The sequence below is a fragment of the Bombina bombina genome, chromosome 7 (assembly GCF_027579735.1).
Source record: "Bombina bombina isolate aBomBom1 chromosome 7, aBomBom1.pri, whole genome shotgun sequence".
In the NCBI taxonomy this organism is placed as follows: domain Eukaryota; kingdom Metazoa; phylum Chordata; class Amphibia; order Anura; family Bombinatoridae; genus Bombina; species Bombina bombina.
Window position 1 is genome coordinate 60,796,477 of NC_069505.1, and position 24,826 is coordinate 60,821,302.

The window sequence follows — 24,826 nt, forward strand, 5'->3', positions numbered from 1 at the left end:
TCCTTAGAATTCTTAGGATTAGGACATAATGAAGGAACCACAATTTCTCTACTAATGTTGTTAAAATTCACAACCTTAGGTAAGAATTGAAAAGAAGTTCGCAACACCGCCTTATCCTGATGAAAAATCAGAAAAGGAGACTCACAAGAAAGAGCAGATAATTCAGAAACTCTTCTAGCAGAAGAGATGGCCAAAAGAAACAAAACTTTCCAAGAAAGTAATTTAATGTCCAATGAATGCATAGGTTCAAATGGAGGAGCTTGAAGAGCCCCCAGAACCAAATTCAAACTCCAAGGAGGAGAAATTGACTTAATGACAGGTTTTATACGAACCAAAGCTTGTACAAAACAATTAATATCAGGAAGATTAGCAATCTTTCTGTGAAAAAGAACAGAAAGAGCAGAGATTTGTCCTTTCAAGGAACTTGCAGACAAACCTTTATCCAAACCATCCTGAAGAAACTGTAAAATTCTCGGAATTCTAAAAGAATGCCAGGAAAAATGATGAGAAAGACACCAAGAAATGTAAGTCTTCCAGACTCTATAATATATCTTCCTAGATACAGATTTACGAGCCTGTAACATAGTATTAATCACAGAGTCAGAGAAACCTCTTTGACTAAGAATCAAGCGTTCAATCTCCATACCATTAAATTTAAGGATTTGAGATCCTGATGGAAAAAAGGACCTTGCGACAGAAGGTCTGGTCTTAACGGAAGAGTCAACGGTTGGCAAGAGGCCATCCGGACAAGATCCGCATACCAAAACCTGTGAGGCCATGCTGGAGCCACCAGCAGAACAAACGAGCATTCCTTCAGAATCTTGGATATTACTCTTGGAAGAAGAACTAGAGGCGGAAAGATATAGGCAGGATAATACTTCCACGGAAGTGACAATGCATCCACTGCCTCTGCCTGAGGATCCCTGGATCTGGACAGATACCTGGGAAGTTTCTTGTTTAGATGAGAAGCCATCAGATCTATTTCTGGAAGTCCCCACATTTGAACAATCTGAAGAAATGCCTCTGGGTGAAGAGACCATTCGCCCAGATGTAACGTTTGGCGGCTGAGATAATCCGCTTCCCAATTGTCTATACCTGGGATATGAACCGCAGAAATTAGACAGGAGCTGGATTCCGCCCAAACCAGAATTCGAGATACTTCTTTCATAGCCAGAGGACTGTGAGTCCCTCCTTGATGATTGATATATGCCACAGTTGTGACATTGTCTGTCTGAAAACAAATGAACGATTCTCTCTTTAGAAGAGGCCATGACTGAAGAGCTCTGAAAATTGCACGGAGTTCCAAAATATTGATTGGTAATCTCACCTCCTGAGATTCCCAAACTCCTTGTGCTGTCAGAGACCCCCAAACTGCTCCCCAACCTGTCAGACTTGCATCTGTTGAAATCACAGTCCAGGTTGGAAGAACAAAAGAAGCCCCCTGAACTAAACGTTGGTGATCTGTCCACCACGTCAGAGAGTGTCGTACAAATGGTTTTAAAGATATCAATTGATGTATCTTTGTGAAATCCCTGCACCACTGGTTCAGCATACAGAGCTGAAGAGGTCGCATGTGAAAACGAGCAAAGGGGATCGCGTCCGATGCAGCAGTCATAAGACCTAGAATTTCCATGCATAAGGCTACCGAAGGGAATGATTGAGACTGAAGGTTTCGACAGGCTGAAACCAATTTTAGACGTCTCTTGTCTGTCAGAGACAGAGTCATGGACACAATCTATCTGGAAACCTAAAAAGGTTACCCTTGTCTGAGGAATCAATGAACTTTTTGGCAAATTGATCCTCCAACCATGATCTCGAAGAAACAATACGAGTCGATTCGTATGAGATTCTGCTAAATGTGAAGACTGAGCAAGTACCAAGATATCGTCCAAATAAGGAAATACCACAATACCCTGTTCTCTGATTACAGACAGAAGGGCACCGAGAACCTTTGAAAAAATTCTTGGAGCTGTTGCTAGGCCAAACGGCAGAGCCACAAACTGGTAATGCTTGTCTAGGAAAGAGAATCTCAGAAACTGATAGTGATCTGGATGAATCGGAATATGCAGATATGCATCCTGTAAATCTATTGTGGACATATAATGCCCTTGCTGAACAAAAGGCAGGATAGTCCTTATAGTTACCATTTTGAATGTTGGTATCCTTACATAACGATTCAATATTTTTAGATCCAAAACTGGTCTGAAGGAATTCTCCTTCTTTGGTACAATGAAGAGATTTGAATAAAACCCCAGTCCCTGTTCCAGAACTGGAACTGGCATAATTACTCCAGCCAACTCTAGATCTGAAAAACATTTCAGAAATGCTTGAGCCTTCACTGGATTTACTGGGACACGGGAAAGAAAAAATCTCTTTGCAGGAGGCCTTATTTTGAAGCCAATTCTGTACCCTTCTGAAACAATGTTCTGAATCCAAAGATTGTGAATTGAATTGATCCAAATTTCTTTGAAAAATCGCAATCTGCCCCCTACCAGCTGAGCTGGAATGAGGGCCGCACCTTCATGTGGACTTGGGAGCTGGCTTTGGTTTTCTAAAAGGCTTGGATTTATTCCAGACTGGAGATGGTTTCCAAACTGATACCGCTCCTGTGGATGAAGGATCAGGCTTTTGTTCCTTATTGTGACGAAAGGAACGAAAGCGATTATTAGACCTAAATTTACCTTTAGATTTTTTATCCTGTGGTAAAAAAGTTCCTTTCCCTCCAGTAACAGTTGAGATAATAGAATCCAACTGAGAACCAAATAATTTATTACCCTGGAAAGAAAGGGAAAGCAAGGTTGACTTAGAAGACATATCAGCATTCCAAGTCTTAAGCCATAAAGCTCTTCTAGCTAAAATAGCTAGAGACATATACCTGACATCAACTCTAATGATATCAAAGATGGCATCACAAATAAAGTTATTAGCATGTTGAAGAAGATTAACAATGCTATGAGAATTATGATCTGTTACTTGTTGCGCTAAAGCTTCTAACCAAAAAGTTGAAGCTGCAGCAACATCCGCTAAAGATATAGCAGGTCTAAGAAGATTACCTGAACATAAGTAAGCTTTTCTTAGAAAGGATTCAATTTTCCTATCTAAAGGATCTTTAAAGGAAGTACTATCTGCCGTAGGAATAGTAGTACGTTTAGCAAGAGTAGAGATAGCCCCATCAACTTTAGGGATTTTGTCCCAAAACTCTAATCTATCAGATGGCACAGGATATAATTGCTTAAAACATTTGGAAGGAGTAAATGAATTACCCAAATTATTCCATTCCCTGGAGATTACTTCAGAAATAGCATCAGGGACAGGAAAAACTTCTGGAATAACTACAGGAGATTTAAAAACCTTATTTAAACATTTAGATTTAGTATCAAGAGGACCAGAATCCTCTATTTCTAATGCAATTAAAACCTCTTTAAGTAAAGAACGAATAAATTCCATTTTGAATAAATATGAAGATTTATCAGCATCAACCTCTGAGACAGAATCCTCTGAACCAGAGGAACCACTATCAGAATCAGAATGATGATGTTCATTTAAAAATTCATCTGAAAAATTAGAAGTTTTAAAAGACCTTTTACGTTTACTAGAAGGAGGAATAAGACATAGCCTTCTTAATGGATTTAGACACAAAATCTCTTATGTTAACAGGAACACTAGTATTAGATGTTGATGGAACAACAACAGGTAATGTAGTATTACTAAAGGAAATATTATCTGCATTAACAAGTTTGTCATGACATTCATTACAAACAACAGCTGGAGGAACAGATACCACAAGTTTACAGCAGATACACTTAACTTTGGTAGATCCAGCACCAGGCAGTGATTTTCCAGTAGTATCTTCTGACTCAGGGTCAATCTGGGACATCTTGCAATATGTAATAGAAAAAACAACATATAAAGCAAAAATTGATCAAATTCCTTAAATGACAGTTTCAGGAATGGGAAAAAATGCCAGTGAACAAACTTCTAGCAACCAGAAGCAATAAATAATGAGACTTAAATAATGTGGAGACAATACTGACGCCCATATTTTTTAGCGTCAAAAAAGACGTCCACATTATTTGACGCCAAAATGCTTTTGGCGCCAAAAATGACGCCACATCTGGAACGCCGACACCTTTGGCGCAAAAACGTCAAAAAGATGACGCAACTTCCGGCGACACGTATGACGCCGGAAATAGAAAAATATTTTTGCGCCAAAAAAGTCTGCGCCAAGAATGACGCAATAAAATGAAGCATTTTCAGCCCCCGCGAGCCTAACAGCCCACAGGAAAAAAAGTCAATTTTAAGGTAAGAAAAAAATGATAAATTCATATGCATTATCCCAAATATGAAACTGACTGTCTGAAATAAGGAACGTTGAACATCCTGAGTCAAGGCAAATAAATGTTTGAATACATATATTTAGAACTTTATATAAAGGTGCCCAACCATAGCTTAGAGTGTCACAGAAAATAAGACTTACTTACCCCAGGACACTCATCTACACGTAGTAGAAAGCCAAACCAGTACTGAAACGAGAATCAGTAGAGGTAATGGTATATATAAGAGTATATCGTTGATCTGAAAAGGGAGGTAAGAGATGAATCTCTATGACCGATAACAGAGAACCTATGAAATAGACCCCGTAGAAGGAGATCATTGAATTCAAATAGGCAATACTCTCCTCACATCCCTCTGACATTCACTGCACGCTGAGAGGAAAACCGGGCTCCAACCTGCTGCGGAGCGCATATCAACGTAGAATCTAGCACAAACTTACTTCACCACCTCCATAGGAGGCAAAGTTTGTAAAACTGATTTGTGGGTGTGGTGAGGGGTGTATTTATAGGCATTTTGAGGTTTGGGAAACTTTGCCCCTCCTGGTAGGAATGTATATCCCATACGTCACTAGCTCATGGACTCTTGCTAATTACATGAAAAAAATTGTAATGACCGACAACATACTGATATATCCTCCTCTGATGAGGATCTCTCTCATTCAGATTAAAATTGAGTATATTTGTTCTTTGTTAAAAGAAGTGTTAATAACTTTGGATTTTGAGGATTCTGTTTATAAACCTCCTGTGTCTACTCCTGAGGTTTTTCCTTGCTAAGGAATGTCCTAAGCCTGGTACTGCTTTTGTTCCTTACTCAAGGTTTAAAAAGTTGTATCCTTTGCCAGTGGCCGTTGATGGGGCTATTTCTACTCTTGCTAAACGTACTACTATTCCTATGGAAGATGGTACTTCTTTTAAGGATCCTTTAGATAGGAAAATTGAATCTTATCTAAGGAAAGCTTATTTATATTCTGGCTATATTCTCAGACCTGCCATTTCTATGGCTGATGTTGTGGCTGCATCAACCTTTCTTTCATGTAATTAGCAAGAGTCCATGAGCTAGTGACGTATGGGATATACATTCCTACCAGGAGGGGCAAAGTTTCCCAAACCTCAAAATGCCTATAAATACACCCCTCACCACACCCACAATTCAGTTTTACAAACTTTGCCTCCGATGGAGGTGGTGAAGTAAGTTTGTGCTAGATTCTACGTTGATATGCGCTCCGCAGCAAGTTGGAGCCCGGTTTTCCTCTCAGCGTGCAGTGAATGTCAGAGGGATGTGAGGAGAGTATTGCCTATTTGAATGCAGTGATCTCCTTCTAAGGGGTCTATTTCATAGGTTCTCTGTTATCGGTCGTAGAGATTCATCTCTTACCTCCCTTTTCAGATCGACGATATACTCTTATATATACCATTACCTCTGCTGATTCTCGTTTCAGTACTGGTTTGGCTATCTGCTATATGTAGATGAGTGTCCTGGGGTAAGTAAGTCTTATTTTCTGTGACACTCCAAGCTATGGTTGGGCACTTTGTTTATAAAGTTCTAAATATATGTATTCAAACATTTATTTGCCTTGACTCAGAATGTTCAACTTTCCTTATTTTCAGACAGTCAGTTTCATATTTGGGATAATGCATTTTGATTTGACCATTTTTTCTTACCTTAAAATTTGACTTTTTCCCTGTGGGCTGTTAGGCTCGCGGGGGCTGAAAATGCTTCATTTTATTGCGTCATTCTTGGCGCGGACTTTTTTGGCGCAAAAATTCTATTTCCGTTTCCGGCGTCATACGTGTCGCCGGAAGTTGCGTCATTCTTTGACGTTATTTCGCGCCAAAAATGTCGGCGTTCCGGATGTGGCGTCATTTTTGGCGCCAAAAAGCATTTAGGCGCCAAATAATGTGGGCGTCTTATTTGGCGCGAAAAAATATGGGCGTCACTTTTGTCTCCACATTATTTAAGTCTCATTTTTTATTGCTTCTGGTTGCTAGAAGCTTGTTCTTTGGCATTCTTTCCCATTCCTGAAACTGTCATTTAAGGAATTTGATCAATTTTGCTTTATATGTTGTTTTTTCTCTTACATATTGCAAGATGTCTCACGTTGCATCTGAGCCAGAAGATACTACAGGAAAATCGCTGTCAAGTGCTGAATCTACCAAAGCTAAGTGTATCTGCTGTAAACTTTTGGTAGCTATTTCTCCAGCTGTTGTTTGTATTGATTGTCATGACAAACTTGTTAAAGCAGATAATATTTCCTTTAGTAAAGTACCATTGCCTGTTGCAGTTCCCTCAACATCTAAGGTGCAGAATGTTCCTGATAATATAAGAGATTTTGTTTCTGAATCCATAAAGAAGGCTATGTCTGTTATTTCTCCTTCTAGTAAACGTAAAAAATCTTTTAAAACTTCTCTCCCTACAGATGAATTTTTAAATGAACATCATCATTCTGATTCTGATGACTCCTCTGGTTCAGAGGATTCTGTCTCTGAGGTTGATGCTGATAAATCTTCATATTTATTTAAAATGGAATTTATTCGTTCTTTACTTAAAGAAGTTCTAATTGCTTTAGAAATAGAGGATTCTGGTCCTCTTGATACTAATTCTAAACGTTTAGATAAGGTATTTAAAGCTCCTGTGGTTATTCCAGAAGTTTTTCCTGTTCCTAATGCTATTTCTGCAGTAATTTCCAAAGAATGGGATAATTTGGGTAATTCATTTACTCCTTCTAAACGTTTTAAGCAATTATATCCTGTGCCGTCTGACAGATTAGAATTTTGGGACAAGATCCCTAAAGTTGATGGGGCTATTTCTACCCTTGCTAAACGTACTACTATTCCTACGTCAGATGGTACTTCGTTTAAGGATCCTCTAGATAGGAAAATTGAGTCCTTTCTAAGAAAAGCTTATCTGTGTTCAGGTAATCTTCTTAGACCTGCTATATCTTTGGCTGATGTTGCTGCAGCTTCAACTTTTTGGTTGGAAACTTTAGCGCAACAAGTAACACATCGTGATTCTCATGATATTATTATTCTTCTTCAGCATGCTAATAATTTTATCTGTGATGCCATTTTTGATATTATCAGAGTTGATGTCAGGTTTATGTCTCTAGCTATTTTAGCTAGAAGAGCTTTATGGCTTAAAACTTGGAATGCTGATATGGCTTCTAAATCAACTTTACTTTCCATTTCTTTCCAGGGTAACAAATTATTTGGTTCTCAGTTGGATTCCATTATTTCAACTGTTACTGGTGGGAAAGGAACTTTTTTACCACAGGATAAAAAATCTAAAGGTAAAAACAGGGCTAATAATCGTTTTCGTTCCTTTCGTTTCAACAAAGAACAAAAGCCTGATCCTTCATCCTCAGGAGCAGTTTCAGTTTGGAGACCATCTCCAGTCTGGAATAAATCCAAGCCAGCTAGAAAGGCAAAGCCTGCTTCTAAGTCCACATGAAGGTGCGGCCCTCATTCCAGCTCAGCTGGTAGGGGGCAGGTTACGTTTTTTCAAGGAAATTTGGATCAATTCTGTTCACAATCTTTGGATTCAGAGCATTGTTTCAGAAGGGTACAGAATTGGTTTCAAGTTGAGACCTCCTGCAAAGAGATTTTTTCTTTCCCGTGTCCCAGTAAATCCAGTAAAAGCTCAAGCATTTCTGAAATGTGTTTCAGATCTAGAGTTGACTGGAGTAATTATGCCAGTTCCAGTTCCGGAACAGGGGATGGGGTTTTATTCAAATCTCTTCATTGTACCAAAGAAGGAGAATTCTTTCAGACCAGTTCTGGATCTAAAAATATTGAATCGTTATGTAAGGATACCAACGTTCAAGATGGTAACTGTAAGGACTATCTTACCTTTTGTTCAGCAAGGGAATTATATGTCCACGATAGATTTACAGGATGCATATCTGCATATTCCGATTCATCCAGATCATTATCAGTTCCTGAGATTCTCGTTTCTGGACAAGCATTACCAATTTGTGGCTCTGCCGTTTGGCCTAGCTACAGCTCCAAGAATTTTTACAAAGGTTCTCGGTGCCCTGCTGTCTGTAATCAGAGAACAGGGTATTGTGGTATTTCCTTATTTGGACGATATCTTGGTACTTGCTCAGTCTTTACATTTAGCAGAATCTCATACGAATCGACTTGTGTTGTTTCTTCAAGATCATGGTTGGAGGATCAATTTACCAAAAAGTTCTTTGATTCCTCAGACAAGGGTAACCTTTCTGGGTTTCCAGATGGATTCAGTGTCCATGACTCTGTCTTTAACAGACAAGAGACGTCTAAAGTTGATTACAGCTTGTCGAAACCTTCAGTCACAATCATTCCCTTCAGTAGCCTTATGCATGGAAATTCTAGGTCTTATGACTGCTGCATCGGACGCGATCCCCTTTGCTCGTTTTCACATGCGACCTCTTCAGCTCTGTATGCTGAAGCAATGGTGCAAGGATTACACGAAGATATCTCAATTAATATCTTTAAAACCGATTGTTCGACACTCTCTAACATGGTGGACAGATCACCATCGTTTAATTCAGGGGGCTTCTTTTGTGCTTCCGACCTGGACTGTAATTTCAACAGATGCAAGTCTCACAGGTTGGGGAGCTGTGTGGGGATCTCTGACGGCACAAGGAGTTTGGGAATCTCAGGAGGTGAGATTACCGATCAATATTTTGGAACTCCGTGCAATTTTCAGAGCTCTTCAGTTTTGGCCTCTTCTGAAGAGAGAATCGTTCATTTGTTTTCAGACAGACAATGTCACAACTGTGGCATACATCAATCATCAAGGAGGGACTCACAGTCCTCTGGCTATGAAAGAAGTATCTCGAATCTTGGTTTGGGCGGAATCCAGCTCCTGTCTAATCTCTGCGGTTCATATCCCAGGTGTAGACAATTGGGAAGCGGATTATCTCAGTCGCCAAACGTTGCATCCGGGCGAATGGTCTCTTCACCCAGAGGTATTTCTTCAGATTGTTCAAATGTGGGAACTTCCAGAAATAGATCTGATGGCGTCCCATCTAAACAAGAAACTTCCCAGGTATCTGTCCAGATCCCGGGATCCTCAGGCGGAGGCAGTGGATGCATTATCACTTCCTTGGAAGTATCATCCTGCCTATATCTTTCCGCCTCTAGTTCTTCTTCCAAGAGTAATCTCCAAGATTCTGAAGGAATGCTTGTTTGTTCTGCTGGTAGCTCCGGCATGGCCTCACAGGTTTTGGTATGCGGATCTTGTCCGGATGGCCTCTTGCCAACCGTGGACTCTTCCGTTAAGACCAGACCTTCTGTCACAAGGCCCTTTTTTCCATCAGGATCTGAAATCCTTAAATTTAAAGGTATGGAGATTGAACGCTTGATTCTTGGTCAAAGAGGTTTCTCTGACTCCGTGATTAATACTATGTTACAGGCTCGTAAATCTGTATCTCAAGAGATATATTATAGAGTCTGGAAGACTTATATTTCTTGGTGTCTTTCTCATCATTTTTCTTGGCATTCTTTTAGAATACCGAGAATTTTACAGTTTCTTCAGGATGGTTTAGATAAGGGTTTGTCCGCAAGTTCTTTGAAAGGACAAATCTCTGCTCTCTGTTCTTTTTCACAGAAAGATTGCTATTCTTCCTGATATTCATTGTTTTGTACAAGCTTTGGTTCGTATAAAACCTGTCATTAAGTCAATTTCTCCTCCTTGGAGTTTGAATTTGGTTCTGGGAGCTCTTCAAGCTCCTCCGTTTGAACCTATGCATTCATTGGACATTAAATTACTTTCTTGGAAAGTTTTGTTCATTTTGGCCATCTCTTCTGCTAGAAGAGTTTCTGAATTATCTGCTCTTTCTTGTGAGTCTCCTTTTCTGATTTTTCATCAGGATAAGGCGGTGTTGCGAACTTCTTTTGAATTTTTACCTAAAGTTGTGAATTCCAACAACATTAGTAGAGAAATTGTGGTTCCTTCATTATGTCCTAATCCTAAGAATTCTAAGGAGAAATCGTTGCATTCTTTGGATGTTGTTAGAGCTTTGAAATATTATGTTGAAGCTACGAAATCTTTCCGTAAGACTTTTAGTCTATTTGTTATCTTTTCCGGTTCTAGGAAAGGCCAGAAAGCTTCTGCCATTTCTTTGGCATCTTGGTTGAAATCTTTAATTCATCTTGCCTATGTTGAGTCGGGTAAAATTCCGCCTCAGAGAATTACAGCTCATTCTACTAGGTCAGTATCTACTTCCTGGGCGTTTAGGAATGAAGCTTCGGTTGACCAGATCTGCAAAGCAGCAACTTGGTCCTCTTTGCATACTTTTACTAAATTCTACCATTTTGATGTATTTTCTTCTTCTGAAGCAGTTTTTGGTAGAAAAGTACTTCAGGCAGCGGTTTCAGTTTGAATCTTCTGCTTATGTTTTTCGTTAAACTTTATTTTGGGTGTGGATTATTTTCAGCAGGAATTGGCTGTCTTTATTTTATCCCTCCCTCTCTAGTGACTCTTGTGTGGAAAGATCCACATCTTGGGTAGTCATTATCCCATACGTCACTAGCTCATGGACTCTTGCTAATTACATGAAAGAAAACATAATTTATGTAAGAACTTACCTGATAAATTCATTTCTTTCATATTAGCAAGAGTCCATGAGGCCCGCCCTTTTTTTGTGGTGGTTATGATTTTGTATAAAGCACAATTATTCCAATTCCTTATTTTATATGCTTTCGCACTTTTTTATCACCCCACTTCTTGGCTATTCGTTAAACTGAATTGTGGGTGTGGTGAGGGGTGTATTTATAGGCATTTTGAGGTTTGGGAAACTTTGCCCCTCCTGGTAGGAATGTATATCCCATACGTCACTAGCTCATGGACTCTTGCTAATATGAAAGAAATGAATTTATCAGGTAAGTTCTTACATAAATTATGTTTTTGGTTGGATAGTTTAGCACAACGGAAAAAAGACTCTGATTTGCATAGTATTGTTCGTTTGCTTCAACATGCTAATCATTTTATCTGTGATGCTATTATTGATATCATCAAGATTAATGTTAAATCTATGTCTTTGGCTATTTTAGCTAGAAGAGCTTTATGGCTCAAATCATGGAATGCTGACATGGTATCTAAATCTAGGTTACTATCTCTTTCATTCCAGGGTAATAATTTGTTTGTATATATATATAAAAAAGAGAGAATAGATCACACCAATCAGTGTGACCTAAAAGTCTAGGAAAAACAGCACCTATAAGACAATATAAAACAGTATAATGTAAGAGTGAAACAAGATACGAACACTCTATGCAGAAAAATACAAATACATTTATTATTCTAAATATATAAACATATAAAAACACATATACAGGACAGGGATCCCCATACAAAGTGAAAATGCAAAGATATGGCTAAATAGAAAACTAAAGTGGTGCACCACTAATGCTGCAAAGGGCAAAATAGCAAGGATGTCCAAGACTGCTGGGAAAGCAATAAGCGTGTAAGCATAAGTGTTAACTAGCTCAGCAAAGCAGTCAAAGCTGGTATCGTTATCCAAATGTTGCTGGAAGGCGTATTGCACAAAACAGACAAAAATCAGCTTGGATTAAGCTCAGTAAAGCAAACTCAGCATAGCAGTCAATTCCAGAATCGTTATCCAAATGTTGCTGGAAAGCGTATTGCACAAAGCAGACAACAGGCAGCTTGAAGTAAAGTAAAGTGTATCCACTAACCGATCTTAATTCTTCTGACAGCCAAACATATCTTTTGCACAGGCACTATAAAACACCCTCTGCAAGCGATAAAGTTCAAGCGTATGTATTACACTCAATCATTCTATATGACATCGGTGCTGCACTTTCAGATAATAAGCAAGATGTAATCAGCGTTTACTAGCACAAAACAGACAGATGAATACTTATCCACATGCAGGATGTCACCAACAAGGAATGATCCGCTGGCTGCAGAGGGTGCGTGCGGTAGAGAGGGGGGAATATTCCCTGGCAAGATCCATTATTAGGGAAATTGTTGTTCCTTCCTTGTTTCCTAATCCTAAGAATTATCTTGAAAGATCTTTAAATTCTTTGGATGTTGTAAGAGCTTTGAAATATTATGTCAAAGCTACTAAAGATTTCAGGAAGACTTCTAGTGTCTTTGTTGTTTTTTTCTGGTCCTAGGAAAGGTTAGAAAGCCTCTGCCATTTCTTTGGCATCTTGGTTAAAGCTTTTGATTTACAAGGCTTATTTGAAGGCGGGTCAGTCTCCGCCTCAGAGAATTACAGCTCATTCTACTAGATCAGTCGCCACTTCTTGGGCTTTTAAGAATGAAGCTTCGGTTGATCAGATTTGCAAAGCAGCAACTTGGTCTTCTTTGCATACATTTACTAAATGTTACCATTTTGATGTATTTGCTTCTTCTGAAGCAGTCTTTGATAGAAAAGTTCTTCAGGCAGCTGTCTCAGTTTGATTCTTCTGCTTATGATTTAAGTTTTTTTCTTGAAATTTATGTGAAATTTATTAGAAAGACTTATTTTTTTGTGGATTTAATTTGCCGTTTTTATTTTATCCCTTCCTTTCTAGTGACTCTTTTGTGGACTTCCACATCTTGGGTATTTCTATCCCATACGTCACTAGCTCACGGACTCTTGCCAATTACATGAAAGAAAACATAATTTATGTAAGAACTTACCAGATAAATTTATTTATTTCATATTGGCAAGAGTCTATGAGGCCCACCCTTTTTCTGGTGGTTATAATTTTTTGTATAAAAGCACAATTACATTACCTGTTCCTCTTTTTTGTATGCTTTTGTATGCCTTATTTTATCACCCCAATACTTAGCTATTCGTTAAACTGACTTGTGGGTTTGGTGAGGGGTGTATTTATAGGTATTTTGAGGTTTGGGAAACTTTGCCCCTCCTGGTTAGATTGTATATCCCATACGTCACTAGCTCATGAACTCTTGCCAATATGAAAGAAATGAATTTATCAGGTAAGTTCTTACATAAATTATGTTTTTTTGCCACACATTGCTGAATCACAAGTAGCAGCTGCATCTGGATAGGTTTTCTACTTGCAAACCTGCCAACCTGCATCCATTATAACTTTTGCCCATAGTGTACATATGCATATTACAGGAAAAAAACACATAGATCTACCGGATAGCTTCTTTTGTAGAATTTCCATCTCTTTTTTTAAGCTCCGTATTTCATGGTCTTTGGCTGGAATTTCAGAGTTTAAACTCAGGGAAACAGATTTTTGTAAAGAATCTAGAAGGAAAAAGTATATTATACTAAAGTTCTTCAAACAATGCAAATAAGAGACCATTTTATAATTGTTGTCACCTAGAGGGCAGGTAAGGCAAGTGTATTGTGGAAACAAACCCTCCCAGGTGTTACTACAGTATAAAAATACGTACTTATAGATACTGTGCATAGACTAAGGAGAAAAGACTAGTCACTCCTAAACGGTTTATCTCCTTCTCTGATAAACCAAACAAGTAGTACAATTAACAGAAAAAAAGATAGGGGGCGCTATAAGCTCAATGTCTATTATTTAAAGGGACACTCAAGACAAAATAAACTTTTATGATTCAGAGAGAAAATCTGCTGCTTTTGTGAAATTCAGAGTAAGTGTTATTGGATTGACTTTTTATAACACACTTCTTAAAGTGAAGGTAAACTTTGGTGAATGAAAGCTTATTTAAAAATACTATTAAAAACAGGGGCACTTTCATTCATCAAAGTTTAGAAAGCAGCCGTTTTGTTTATAAACGTACCTTTCTTCTCTTCACAGCCGGAGCAGCTTCCCCCGCCCGGAGATCCTCTCGTCACACGTCAGCAGTGACTTATCCGGCTTCCTCCAATCATGGCTTTCCCCCCAGGGGAGTCATTGCCTGAGGTCATGCCGTGATTGGAGGAAGTCGGATTAGTCATTGCTGATGTGTGAAGAGAGGGTCTCCGGGCGGGGAAAGCTGCCCTGGCTGTGAAGAGAAGAAAGGTAAGTTTTTAAATAAAATGTCTGCATTCTAAACTTTGATGAATGAAAGTGCCCCTGTTTTTAATAGTATTTTTAAATAAGCTTTCATTCACCAAAGTTTACCTTCACTTTAAGAAGTGTGTTCACTTTGTGAAATTCAGAGTAAGTGTTATTGCATTGACTTTTTATAACACACTTCTTAAAGTGAAGGTAAACTTTGGTGAAAGAAAGCTTATTTAAAAATACTATTAAAAACAGGGGCACTTTCATTCATCAAAGTTTAGAAAGCAGCCGTTTTGTTTATAAACGTACCTTTCTTCTCTTCACAGCCGGAGCAGCTTCCCCCGCCCGGAGATCCTCTCATCACACGTCAGCAATGACTTATCCGGCTTCCTCCAATCATGGCTTTCCCCCCAGGGGAGTCATTGCCTGAGGTCATGCCGTGATTGGAGGAAGTCGGATTAGTCATTGCTGATGTGTGAAGAGAGGGTCTCCGGGCGGGGAAAGCTGCGCTGGCTGTGAAGAGAAGAAAGGTAAGTTTTTAAATAAAATGTCTGCTTTCTAAACTTTGATGAATGAAAGTGCCAATGTTTTTAATAGTATTTTTAAAAACTGGGCTTTCAATCATCAAAGTTTATCTTCACTTTAATTATGAAATTCTAATGCATTGAGTGATCCTTTAATCATATAAAATGCCACAGCATATATTCATTACTATAAATCATCCAATGCAGAAACTAATAAAAGACATGGCAACTAACAATTCACATCGTAGTACTTGTTGTTACTCTTATAAGTACCTCTGTACAATAGATAATACCCCTTGTAATCCGAAACAGACAATCTGCATAAATCGGTCAGAAAATACTGACATACAACGTTTTATTTGGCACTTTGACATAAAGGAACAGTGTGTTTATTAATACAGAGCTTGCCTTATAAAGCAAAGAGTGAATACTATTAATGAGCATATAAAATAAAGTATTAATCTTGACATTTTAAATAAAGTGCACTATTTGATTTTTTTGTGAAAAGGTGGTTAATAAGAATTTTTTTTAACAGATAACTAATGGGAGACGTCCCAGGACTGAGTTCTGTCTATCCTTTCATTAGTTTCTGCATTTGTTATCACACATTTGTTATGCCCTCTAGGTGAAAAAGATTTTTTTTTTTCTTCAAGCAATGTGGGAAATCAATAAAATCTTTACACAACTACCCTGGAAAATTCTACCCTAGAATGCCCATTGGACTACATCAATACCCAAAGGAAGAACTTTTCTTCACTTTCTACCATGAGATTTTTTTTTAGTGAAACAATTTTCTGCAGGTCATTTTAAAATACAATTAAATTCTAAATTAGGCAGTTACACTAAAGAACCATTTCAATTGCAATGTGTTGTTTAACTGCAGAATAAAGCAGTTTTTAAAGTTTTAATATAGTGTGGTAGTTGAAATTTGCATTGCAAATTAGCTGCAGAGAAAAAAAAAACATAATTTATGTAAGAACTTACCTGATAAATTCATTTCTTTCATATTAGCAAGAGTCCATGAGCTAGTGACGTATGGGATATACATTCCTACCAGGAGGGGCAAAGTTTCCCAAACCTCAAAATGCCTACAAATACACCCCTCACCACACCCACAAATCAGTTTAACGAATAGCCAAGAAGTGGGGTGACAAGAAAAAAGTGCGAAAGCATAAAAAATAAGGAATTGGAATAATTGTGCTTTATACAAAAAAATCATAACCACCACAAAAAAGGGTGGGCCTCATGGACTCTTGCTAATATGAAAGAAATGAATTTATCAGGTAAGTTCTTACATAAATTATGTTTTCTTTCATGTAATTAGCAAGAGTCCATGATCTAGTGACGTATGGGATAATGACTACCCAAGATGTGGATCTTCCACGCAAGAGTCACTAGAGAGGGAGGGATAAAATAAAGACAGCCAATTCCGCTGAAAAATAATCCAAACCCAAAATAAAGATTAAATCTTATAATGAAAAAAACTGAAAATATAGGCAGAAGAATCAAACTGAAACAGCTGCCTGAAGTACTTTTCTACCAAAAACTGCTTCAGAAGAAGAAAACACATCAAAATGGTAGAATTTAGTAAAAGTATGCAAAGAAGACCAAGTTACTGCTTTGCAAATCTGATCAACCGAAGCTTCGTTCCTAAACACCCAGGAAGTAGAAACTGACCTAGTAGAATGAGCTGTAATCCTTTGAGGCGGAGTTTTACCCGACTCGACATAAGCATGATGAAACCAAGATTTCAACCAAGATGCCAAAGAAATGGCAGAGGCCTTCTGACCTTTCCTAGAACCAGAAAAGATAACAAATAGACTAGAAGTCTTTCGGAAACTCTTAGTAGCTTCAACATACTATTTCAAAGCTCTAACTACATCCAAAGAATGCAATGATCTCTCCTTAGAATTCTTAGGATTAGGACATAATGAAGGAACCACAATTTCTCTACTAATGTTGTTAAAATTCACAACCTTAGGAAAAAATTCAAAAGAAGTTCGCAACACCGCCTTATCCTGATGAAAAATCAGAAAAGGAGACTCACAAGAAAGAGCAGATATTTCAGAAACTCTTCTAGCAGAAGAGATGGTCAAAAGAAATAAAACTTTCCAAGAAAGTAATTAATGTCCAATGAATGCATAGGTTCAAACGGAGGAGCTTGAAGAGCCCCCCGAACCAAATTCAAACTCCAAGGAGGAGAAATTGACTTAATGACAGGTTTTATACGAACCAAAGATTGTACAAAACAAAGAATATCAGGAAGATTAGCAATCTTTCTGTGAAAAAGAACAGAAAGAGCAGAGATTTGTCCTTTCAAGGAACTTGCAGACAAACCTTTATCCAAACCATCCTGAAGAAACTGAAAAATTCTCGGAATTCAAAAAGAATGCCAGGAAAAATGATGAGAAAGACACCAAGAAATATAAGTCTTCCAGACTCTATAATATATCTCCCTAGATACAGATTTACGAGCCTGTAACATAGTATTAATCACAGAGTCAGAGAAACCTCTTTGACTAAGAACCAAACGTTCAATCTCCATACCTTTAAATTTAAGGATTTGAGATCCTGATGGAAAAAAAGGACCTTGCGACAGAAGGTCTGGTCTTAACGGAAGAGTCCACGGTTGGCAAGAGGCCATCCAGACAAAATCCGCATACCAAAACCTGTGAGGCCATGCTGGAGCCACCAGCAGAACAAACGAGCATTCCTTCAGAATCTTGGAGATTACTCTTGGAAGAAAAACTAGAGGCGGAAAGATATAGGCAGGATGATACTTCCAAGGAAGTGACAATGCATCCACTGCTTCCGCTTGAGGATCCCTGGATCTGGACAGGTACCTGGGAAGTTTCTTGTTTAGATGAGAAGCCATCAGATCTATTTCTGGAAGTCCCCATATTGAACAATCTGAAGAAACCATTCGCCCGGATGTAACGTTTGGCAACTGAGATAATCCGCTTCCCAATTGTCTATACCTGGGATATGAACCGCAGAAACTAGACAGGAGCTGGATTCCGCCCATACCAGTATCCGAGATACTTCTTTCATAGCCAGAGGACTGTGAGTCCCTCCTTGATGATTGATGTATGCCACAGTTGTGACATTGTCTGTCTGAAAACAAATGAACGATTCTCTCTTTAGAAGAGGCCATGACTGAAGAGCTCTGAAAATTGCACGGAGTTCCAAAAATGTTGATTGGTAATCTCACCTCCTGAGATTCCCAAACCCCTTGTGCTGTCAGAAACCCCCATACAGCTCCCCAACCTGTCAGATTTGCATCTGTTGATCATAGTCTAGGTTGGAGAAACAAAAAGAAGACCCCCTGAACTATACAATGGTGATCTGTCCACCACGTCAGAGAATGTCGAACAATCGGTTTTAAAGATAATAATTGAGATATCTTTGTAAAATCCCTGCACCACTAGTTTAGCATACAGAGCTGAAGAGGTCGCATGTGAAAACGAGCAAAGGGAATCGCGTCCAATGCAGCAGTCATAAGACCTAGAATTTCCATGCATAAGACTACCGAAGGGAATGATTGAGACTGAAGGTTTCGATAAGCTGAAACCAATTTCAGACGCCTCTTGTCCGTCAGAGACAGAATCAAGAACACTGAATCTATCAGGAAACCTAAAAAGGTTACCCTTGTCTGAGGAATCAAACGAACTTTAAGGTAAATTGATCCTCCAATCATGTTCTTGAAGAAACAACACTTATAAAAGACTGGAAGGTTCTTTCTAGAGAAAATGAGCAAAGGGAATTGAATCCAATGCTGTGGTCATAAGACCTAAAACTTCTATGCATATATAGCAACTGAAGGAAATAATAGAGACTAAAGGTACCGATAGACGGAACCCAATAACATTATCCCTTGTCTGATAGAGACAAGGACAGTGACACAAACTATCTGGAAACCTAAAAAAGGTGACCCTTGTGTGAGGAATCAAGAGCTTTAGAAAAGAAGATCCTCTAACTATGTCCTAAAGAGTAAGTGAATCATATGAGATTCCGCATCCTCAGAAAATAATCTGAATGAAAACAGAAAAATGAAAATATGCATTTATTGTATCTAATGAAAACAAATAATGCTATCAAAGACCATAAAAAGGCAAAATAATTTGAATAAAACTTCAAAACCCGGTTCCTCAAAAGAAACTGGAAGAAATAGCCCAGAAGATTCCAGGTCTGAGCAGCGCTTGAACCCCATGGGTGCCCAGCCATGCTTCAACAGTACCCAAAATACATAGGACAGAAACACAGTTAAAGAAAGTGTTAGCCTTGCTGGAATAAAATCAAAGAAATTTGGACAAAATAAATTTCAAAGAAGCCTTAACCTGCCCCTTACCAGCCAAGCTGGAATACGGCACGTACATCGCAAATTTAGGGAGCTGATTTCGAACTCCAAATATAGACATGTTACTTGGGAAAGAACTCAGGAAGTCGTTCCTAATAATAACAACCAAACTAGTATAAGCTTAAAGTTTTAGTCTTAGAACTCAACCTTGAAGCCCAGAGTAACAGTTAAGAATTAAATCCAATTATAAAACAAATAATTGATAATCTTAGAACAAAGGAAATATGGATTTTCTTTTTTAAAAAATCACAAAATTCTTCTAGCTAAAAAAGCTAAAGACATAGATTAACCCTCATTTGCGAAAATATTCCATAAAATGAAGACACAAATGAAATTATTAGCATGATAGTTCAGTTTAAAGGACCAGCCAATAAAGTGGACTTGCATAATCAATAAATGCAAAACAACAAGACAAATGCAACAGCACCTAGTCTAGTAAATGTTGTCCCTTAAACAATGCTAAAATAAATCATAATCTGATACTTGATCTTAAAGTAAACAGAGAAAATGAAGCAATTGCAATATCCAAATAAATCACAGGACCAAGCCTGAAACTAAATAATTTTCCATAAATAAGATACAGCTATCTAAAGGAAAATAAATACTATTTTGCTATAGAAACAATAGCATAATTAGTAGAATTAGAGATAGCCCCAATAAATTGGAGAACCCTCCAAATTAAGTTTAACTGCTGGCAAAGAATATAGTTTAAAAACCTTTTTGAAAAAGGAATAAAAGAAAATTCTCAGCCTATTCCATTCCCTAGTATAGGGAATTGGAAAGAAAACATCTAAAGAAATAAATAGGCAGAAATGATGTCAGCTAGTCTTAAAGAACTAGTTACCTTAATATCCAAAATAATCAACACCTTTTCAACAAAGAACAAATGTACTTTAATAATTGAAAAATAATAAAAAAGTAGATTTGTTAGTGTCAATATCTGATGAAGAAAATTTCTGAAAAAAACATCATCAGAGAAGGATAAATCAGTATGTTGTTGGTCATTTGAAACTTCAATAATTAAAAAAGAAGTGAAAAAGACCTAAACATTTTATTAGAAGGCACGAAGTCAGACAAAGCCTTTAACATAGAATCAGAAAAATATTTCTTATAAGTCTTCTAAATATTTCTTGTAAGAAAAGAAAATATATAAAGCATAAATACTAATGGATTCTGCATGTAAAAGTATATCATAATAACTTATTACAAACCATAGCTAAAGATAAACATTTATAACATTTAAAATAAATGAACTTAGCTTTGGTAGAACTGAAACTCAGTTAAGCGTTTTTCCAGAAGTGGCTTCTGATTCAGGGTCAATCTGAGACATCTTGCAATATGTAATAGAAAAAACAACATATAAAGCAAAATTGATCAAATTCCTTAAATGACAGTTTCAGGAATGGGAAAAAAATGCCAATGAACAAGCTTCTAGCAACCAGAAGCAATAAATAATGAGACTTAAATATTGTGGAGACAACAATGACGCTCAAATTTTTTAGCGCCAAAAAAGCCGCCCACATTATTTGGCGCCTAAATGCTTTTGGCGCCAAAAATGGCGCCACATCCGGTAACGCCGACATTTTTTGGCGCAAAAAACGTCAAAAAAATGACGCAACTTCCGGCGACACGTATGACGCCGGAAATGACAAAAAATTTTGCGCCAAGAAAGTCCGCGCCAAGAATGACGCAATAAAATGAAGCATTTTCAGCCCCCGCAAGCCTAACAGCCCACAGGAAAAAAAGTCAAATTTTAAGGTAAAAAAAAATTGATTATCCATATGCATAATCCCAAATATGAAACTGACTGTCTGAAAATAAGGAACGTTGAACATCCTGAATCAAGGCAAATAAATGTTTAAACACATATATTTAGAACTTTATATAAAAGTGCCCAACCATAGCTTAGAGTGTCACAGAAAATAAGACTTACTTACCCCAGGACACTCATCTACATGTAGTAGAAAGCCAAACCAGTACTGAAACGAGAATCAGTAGAGGTAATGGTATATATAAGAGTATATCGTCGATCTGAAAAGTGAGGTAAGAGATGAATCTCTACGACCGATAACAGAGAACCTATGAAATAGACCCCGTAGAAGGAGATCATTGAATTCAAAAAGGCAATACTCTCCTCACATCCCTCTGACATTCACTGCACGCTGAGAGGAAAACCGGGCTCCAACCTGCTGCGGAGCGCATATCAACGTAGAATCTAGCACAAACTTACTTCACCACCTCCACAGGAGGCAAAGTTTGTAAATCTGATTTGTGGGTGTGGTGAGGGGTGTATTTATAGGCATTTTGAGGTTTGGGAAACTTTGCCCCTCCTGGTAGGAATGTATATCCCATACGTCACTAGCTCATGGACTCTTGCTAATTACATGAAAGAAAAAATGTATTACGTTTTTAAAATGTCTTGTGAAAAAATCCCTGAGAGCTGATCAACAATAAATGTTCTGCTGCTTCAGACTCGGTACCCTACAAACAGCACTTTGTTCTGGATACACTGTGTTAAAGGGACATTCAAGTCCAAAAAAAAAAAAACTTTCATGATTCAGATAGGGCATGTCATTTTAAACAACTTTACAATTCACTTTTATCACCAATTTTGCTTTGTTCTTTTGGTATTCTTACCAAAAACCTAGGAGGTTCATATGCTAATTTATTAGACCTTGAAGACTGGCTCTAATCTGAATGCATTTTGAACACTAGAGGGCGTTAGTTCATGTGTTTCATATAGATAACATTGAGCTTATGCACGTGAATATACCAAGGAGTGACTGGCTAAAATGCAAGTCTGTCAAGAGAACTGAAATAAGGGGGCAGTCTGCCGAGGCTTAAATACAAGGTTATTACAGAGTTAAAACGTGTATTATTATAACTGTGTTGGTTATGCAAAATTGGGGAATGGGTATTAAGGGATTATCTATCTTTTAAAACAATAAAAATTCTGGTGTTGACTGTTCCTTTCAGGAAAATGTACACAGTGCAACCAGAGCACAGTGCTGTTTGAAGAAAAATGTCTGATGTGGAGCAGCGCTGGAAAGCGAAAGAGCTTAACCATTCCTGCATGTGCCCCATTCTTTCTGCAGACCTGCTGCATTTTCTGCGATGACATCTCAGATCACAGCATGTTCTGCCTTGGGACATAAAAATTATAAATATGTTATGACAAACGTACCCTAGAGTGAAATATTAAACTATATTCTCTGCTGTCACTTTTTCTTGGGGCAGTATTTATTCTGCTCAGATTTTTTTGATTTTTCCTTTTTTGTAATTTTACAATAATTTAATAATAGGTAGATGATGTCATCTACTAAAATCTAGTGTATTTATTTATATTTATTTTTTCTATATGTAAATAAACTAAAAAAAATAAAGCTGTATTTCTATTAAAAGTTAGCAATAGTAAAAATGTTAAAAATTGCCTGGTCTTCTGGACAAGTTTTGTTTAGAAATCTCTGGTCCTTAAGGGGATAAACTGAATATACCACATATGTAGTAGCCTTTGTTGTCTACTTTTGAAAATGATCAGGAAAAGGAATATACAATACAATAATCAGACAATATCCAAAAAACAATCATGGCTTCTATAGAAGTTACTTTTTAGGAGTTAAACACATAGCATTGCAGGGTCAATAGTGTTACAATTAAATGCCCTTAACAAATAAGATGATGTTGCTTTTACACTATAATGGTTCTTTAAGATTTTGCCCTCTAAGTAGATGTGAGCTACAAACCATTTATTAGGATTCTCTGCTCTTTGGTCCAGAATCTGTGAACAGATATCATAATACAATTCTAAACATTGTTAATTATCCAACAAAATACCTTGATGTATCTCTCGTTCTTGTCCCAAATGTGGCATTCTCTTCTCCAACGTTCCCGTACCGTTGCTGAGCATACAACTGATCAGACACCCACTATCAGACAGAACGCTGGATACAAAAAAAAACCAACAGATTATCATCATTTATTTGTATAGCGCCGCAAAATTCTGTAACGCTGGGTACAAAGATAGGGGTATGTAATGACAGAGATTTTTGGTAAGATACAAATACAAAACAGACTAAACAAGACTAGTATAAGAGGAATCGGCCCTGCTCCAAAGTTTACAGTTTGAGGTTGCAGAGACATAGGTGTAGCTTGTCACATTTATTGTAGTTGCTGCTGTGAGTCAAGATATATTTTGGATAAGATAAAAAAAACAGAGGAGACAGGTTAAGCCTATTTGAATAGGTGGGTTTACAAAGAGTGTCTGAAGCTATACAAGGTTGGAGACAGTCTGATGGAGCGGGGGGAGAAGACAGAGGAGCAAGTAAGAACCCTAGTCAAAAAGGATGATCTTCCTGAAGTAATCGATGACTACAGAATAGTCATCAGAAACCATACTGAAGTTTGCCCACAGGTCGAAATATTTAAATGAGATGACTCTAGAGGCATTCACTGGCTGTTCATGCTTGTGAGGTAATCATTAAGGTCATCTGAAGTCATCACCCAGAATTTACCACCTTAGCTGATGACTTTACAGCCTGATGATGTGCAAATGACTTCTTCAAGGGACATTAAACCTCACATTTTTCTTTCATGATTCAGATAGAAAAACATAATTTATGTAAGAACTTACCTGATAAATTCATTTCTTTCATATTGGCAAGAGTCCATGAGCTAGTGACGTATGGGATATACAATCCTACCAGGAGGGGCAAAGTTTCCCAAACCTCAAAATGCCTATAAATACACCCATCACCACACCCACAATTCAGTTTAACGAATAGCCAAGTAGTGGGGTGATAGAAAAAGGAGTAAAAAGTATCAAAAAAGGAACTGAAAATATAATTGTGCTTTATACAAAAAAACATAACCACCATAAAAAGGGTGGGCCTCATGGACTCTTGCCAATATGAAAGAAATGAATTTATCAGGTAAGTTCTTACATAAATTATGTTTTCTTCATGTAATTGGCAAGAGTCCATCAGCTAGTGACGTATGGGAAAGTAATACCCAAGATGTGGCACTCCACAGAAGAGTCACTAGAGAGGGAGGAATACAAATAAAAACAGCCATTTTCCACTGAAAAAATTAAATCCACATCCAAAAAAATAAGTTTCTCATAATTGAAAAGAAAAAACTTAAAACATAAGCAGGAGAATCAAACTGAAACAGCTACCTGAAGAACTTTTCTACCAAAAACTGCTTCAGAGGAAGCAAATACATCAAAACGGTAGAATTTAGTAAATGTATGCAAAGACGACCAAGTTGCTGCTTTGCAGATCTGATCAACTGAAGCTTCATTCTTAAAAGCCCACAAAATGGAGACTGATCTAGTAGAATGAGCTGTAATTCTCTGAGGCGGGGCCTGGCCCGACTCCAAATAAGCCTGATGAATAAAAAGCTTTAACCAAGATGCCAAGGAAATGGCAGAAGCCTTCTGACCTTTCCTAGAACCAGAGACAACAAATAGACTAGAAGTCTTCCTGAAATCTTTAGTAGCTTTAACATAATATTTCAAAGCTCTTACAACATCCAAAGAATGTAAGGATCTCTCCAAAGAATTCTTAGGATTAGGACACAAAGAAGGAACAACAATTTCTCTATTAATGTTGTTAGAATTCACAACCTTAGGTAGAAATTTAAATGAAGTCCGCAAAACTGCCTTATCCTGATGGAAAATCAGAAAA

General features: G+C 37.7%; 1 protein-coding gene across 1 annotated transcript in view; it reads right to left on the reverse strand.

The window, feature by feature from the left end:
• Positions 1-24,826, reverse strand: part of LOC128665888 (serine/threonine-protein kinase MRCK alpha) — a 420,939-nt gene that overhangs the window by 149,652 nt on the left and 246,461 nt on the right. The window contains exons 10-11 of the mRNA XM_053720136.1: positions 22,977-23,083; positions 13,439-13,549 (exon numbers count right to left, since the gene is read on the reverse strand). Of these exons, the coding sequence (XP_053576111.1) occupies positions 13,439-13,549; positions 22,977-23,083 (218 nt within the window). The remainder of the gene's footprint in view (positions 1-13,438; positions 13,550-22,976; positions 23,084-24,826) is intronic.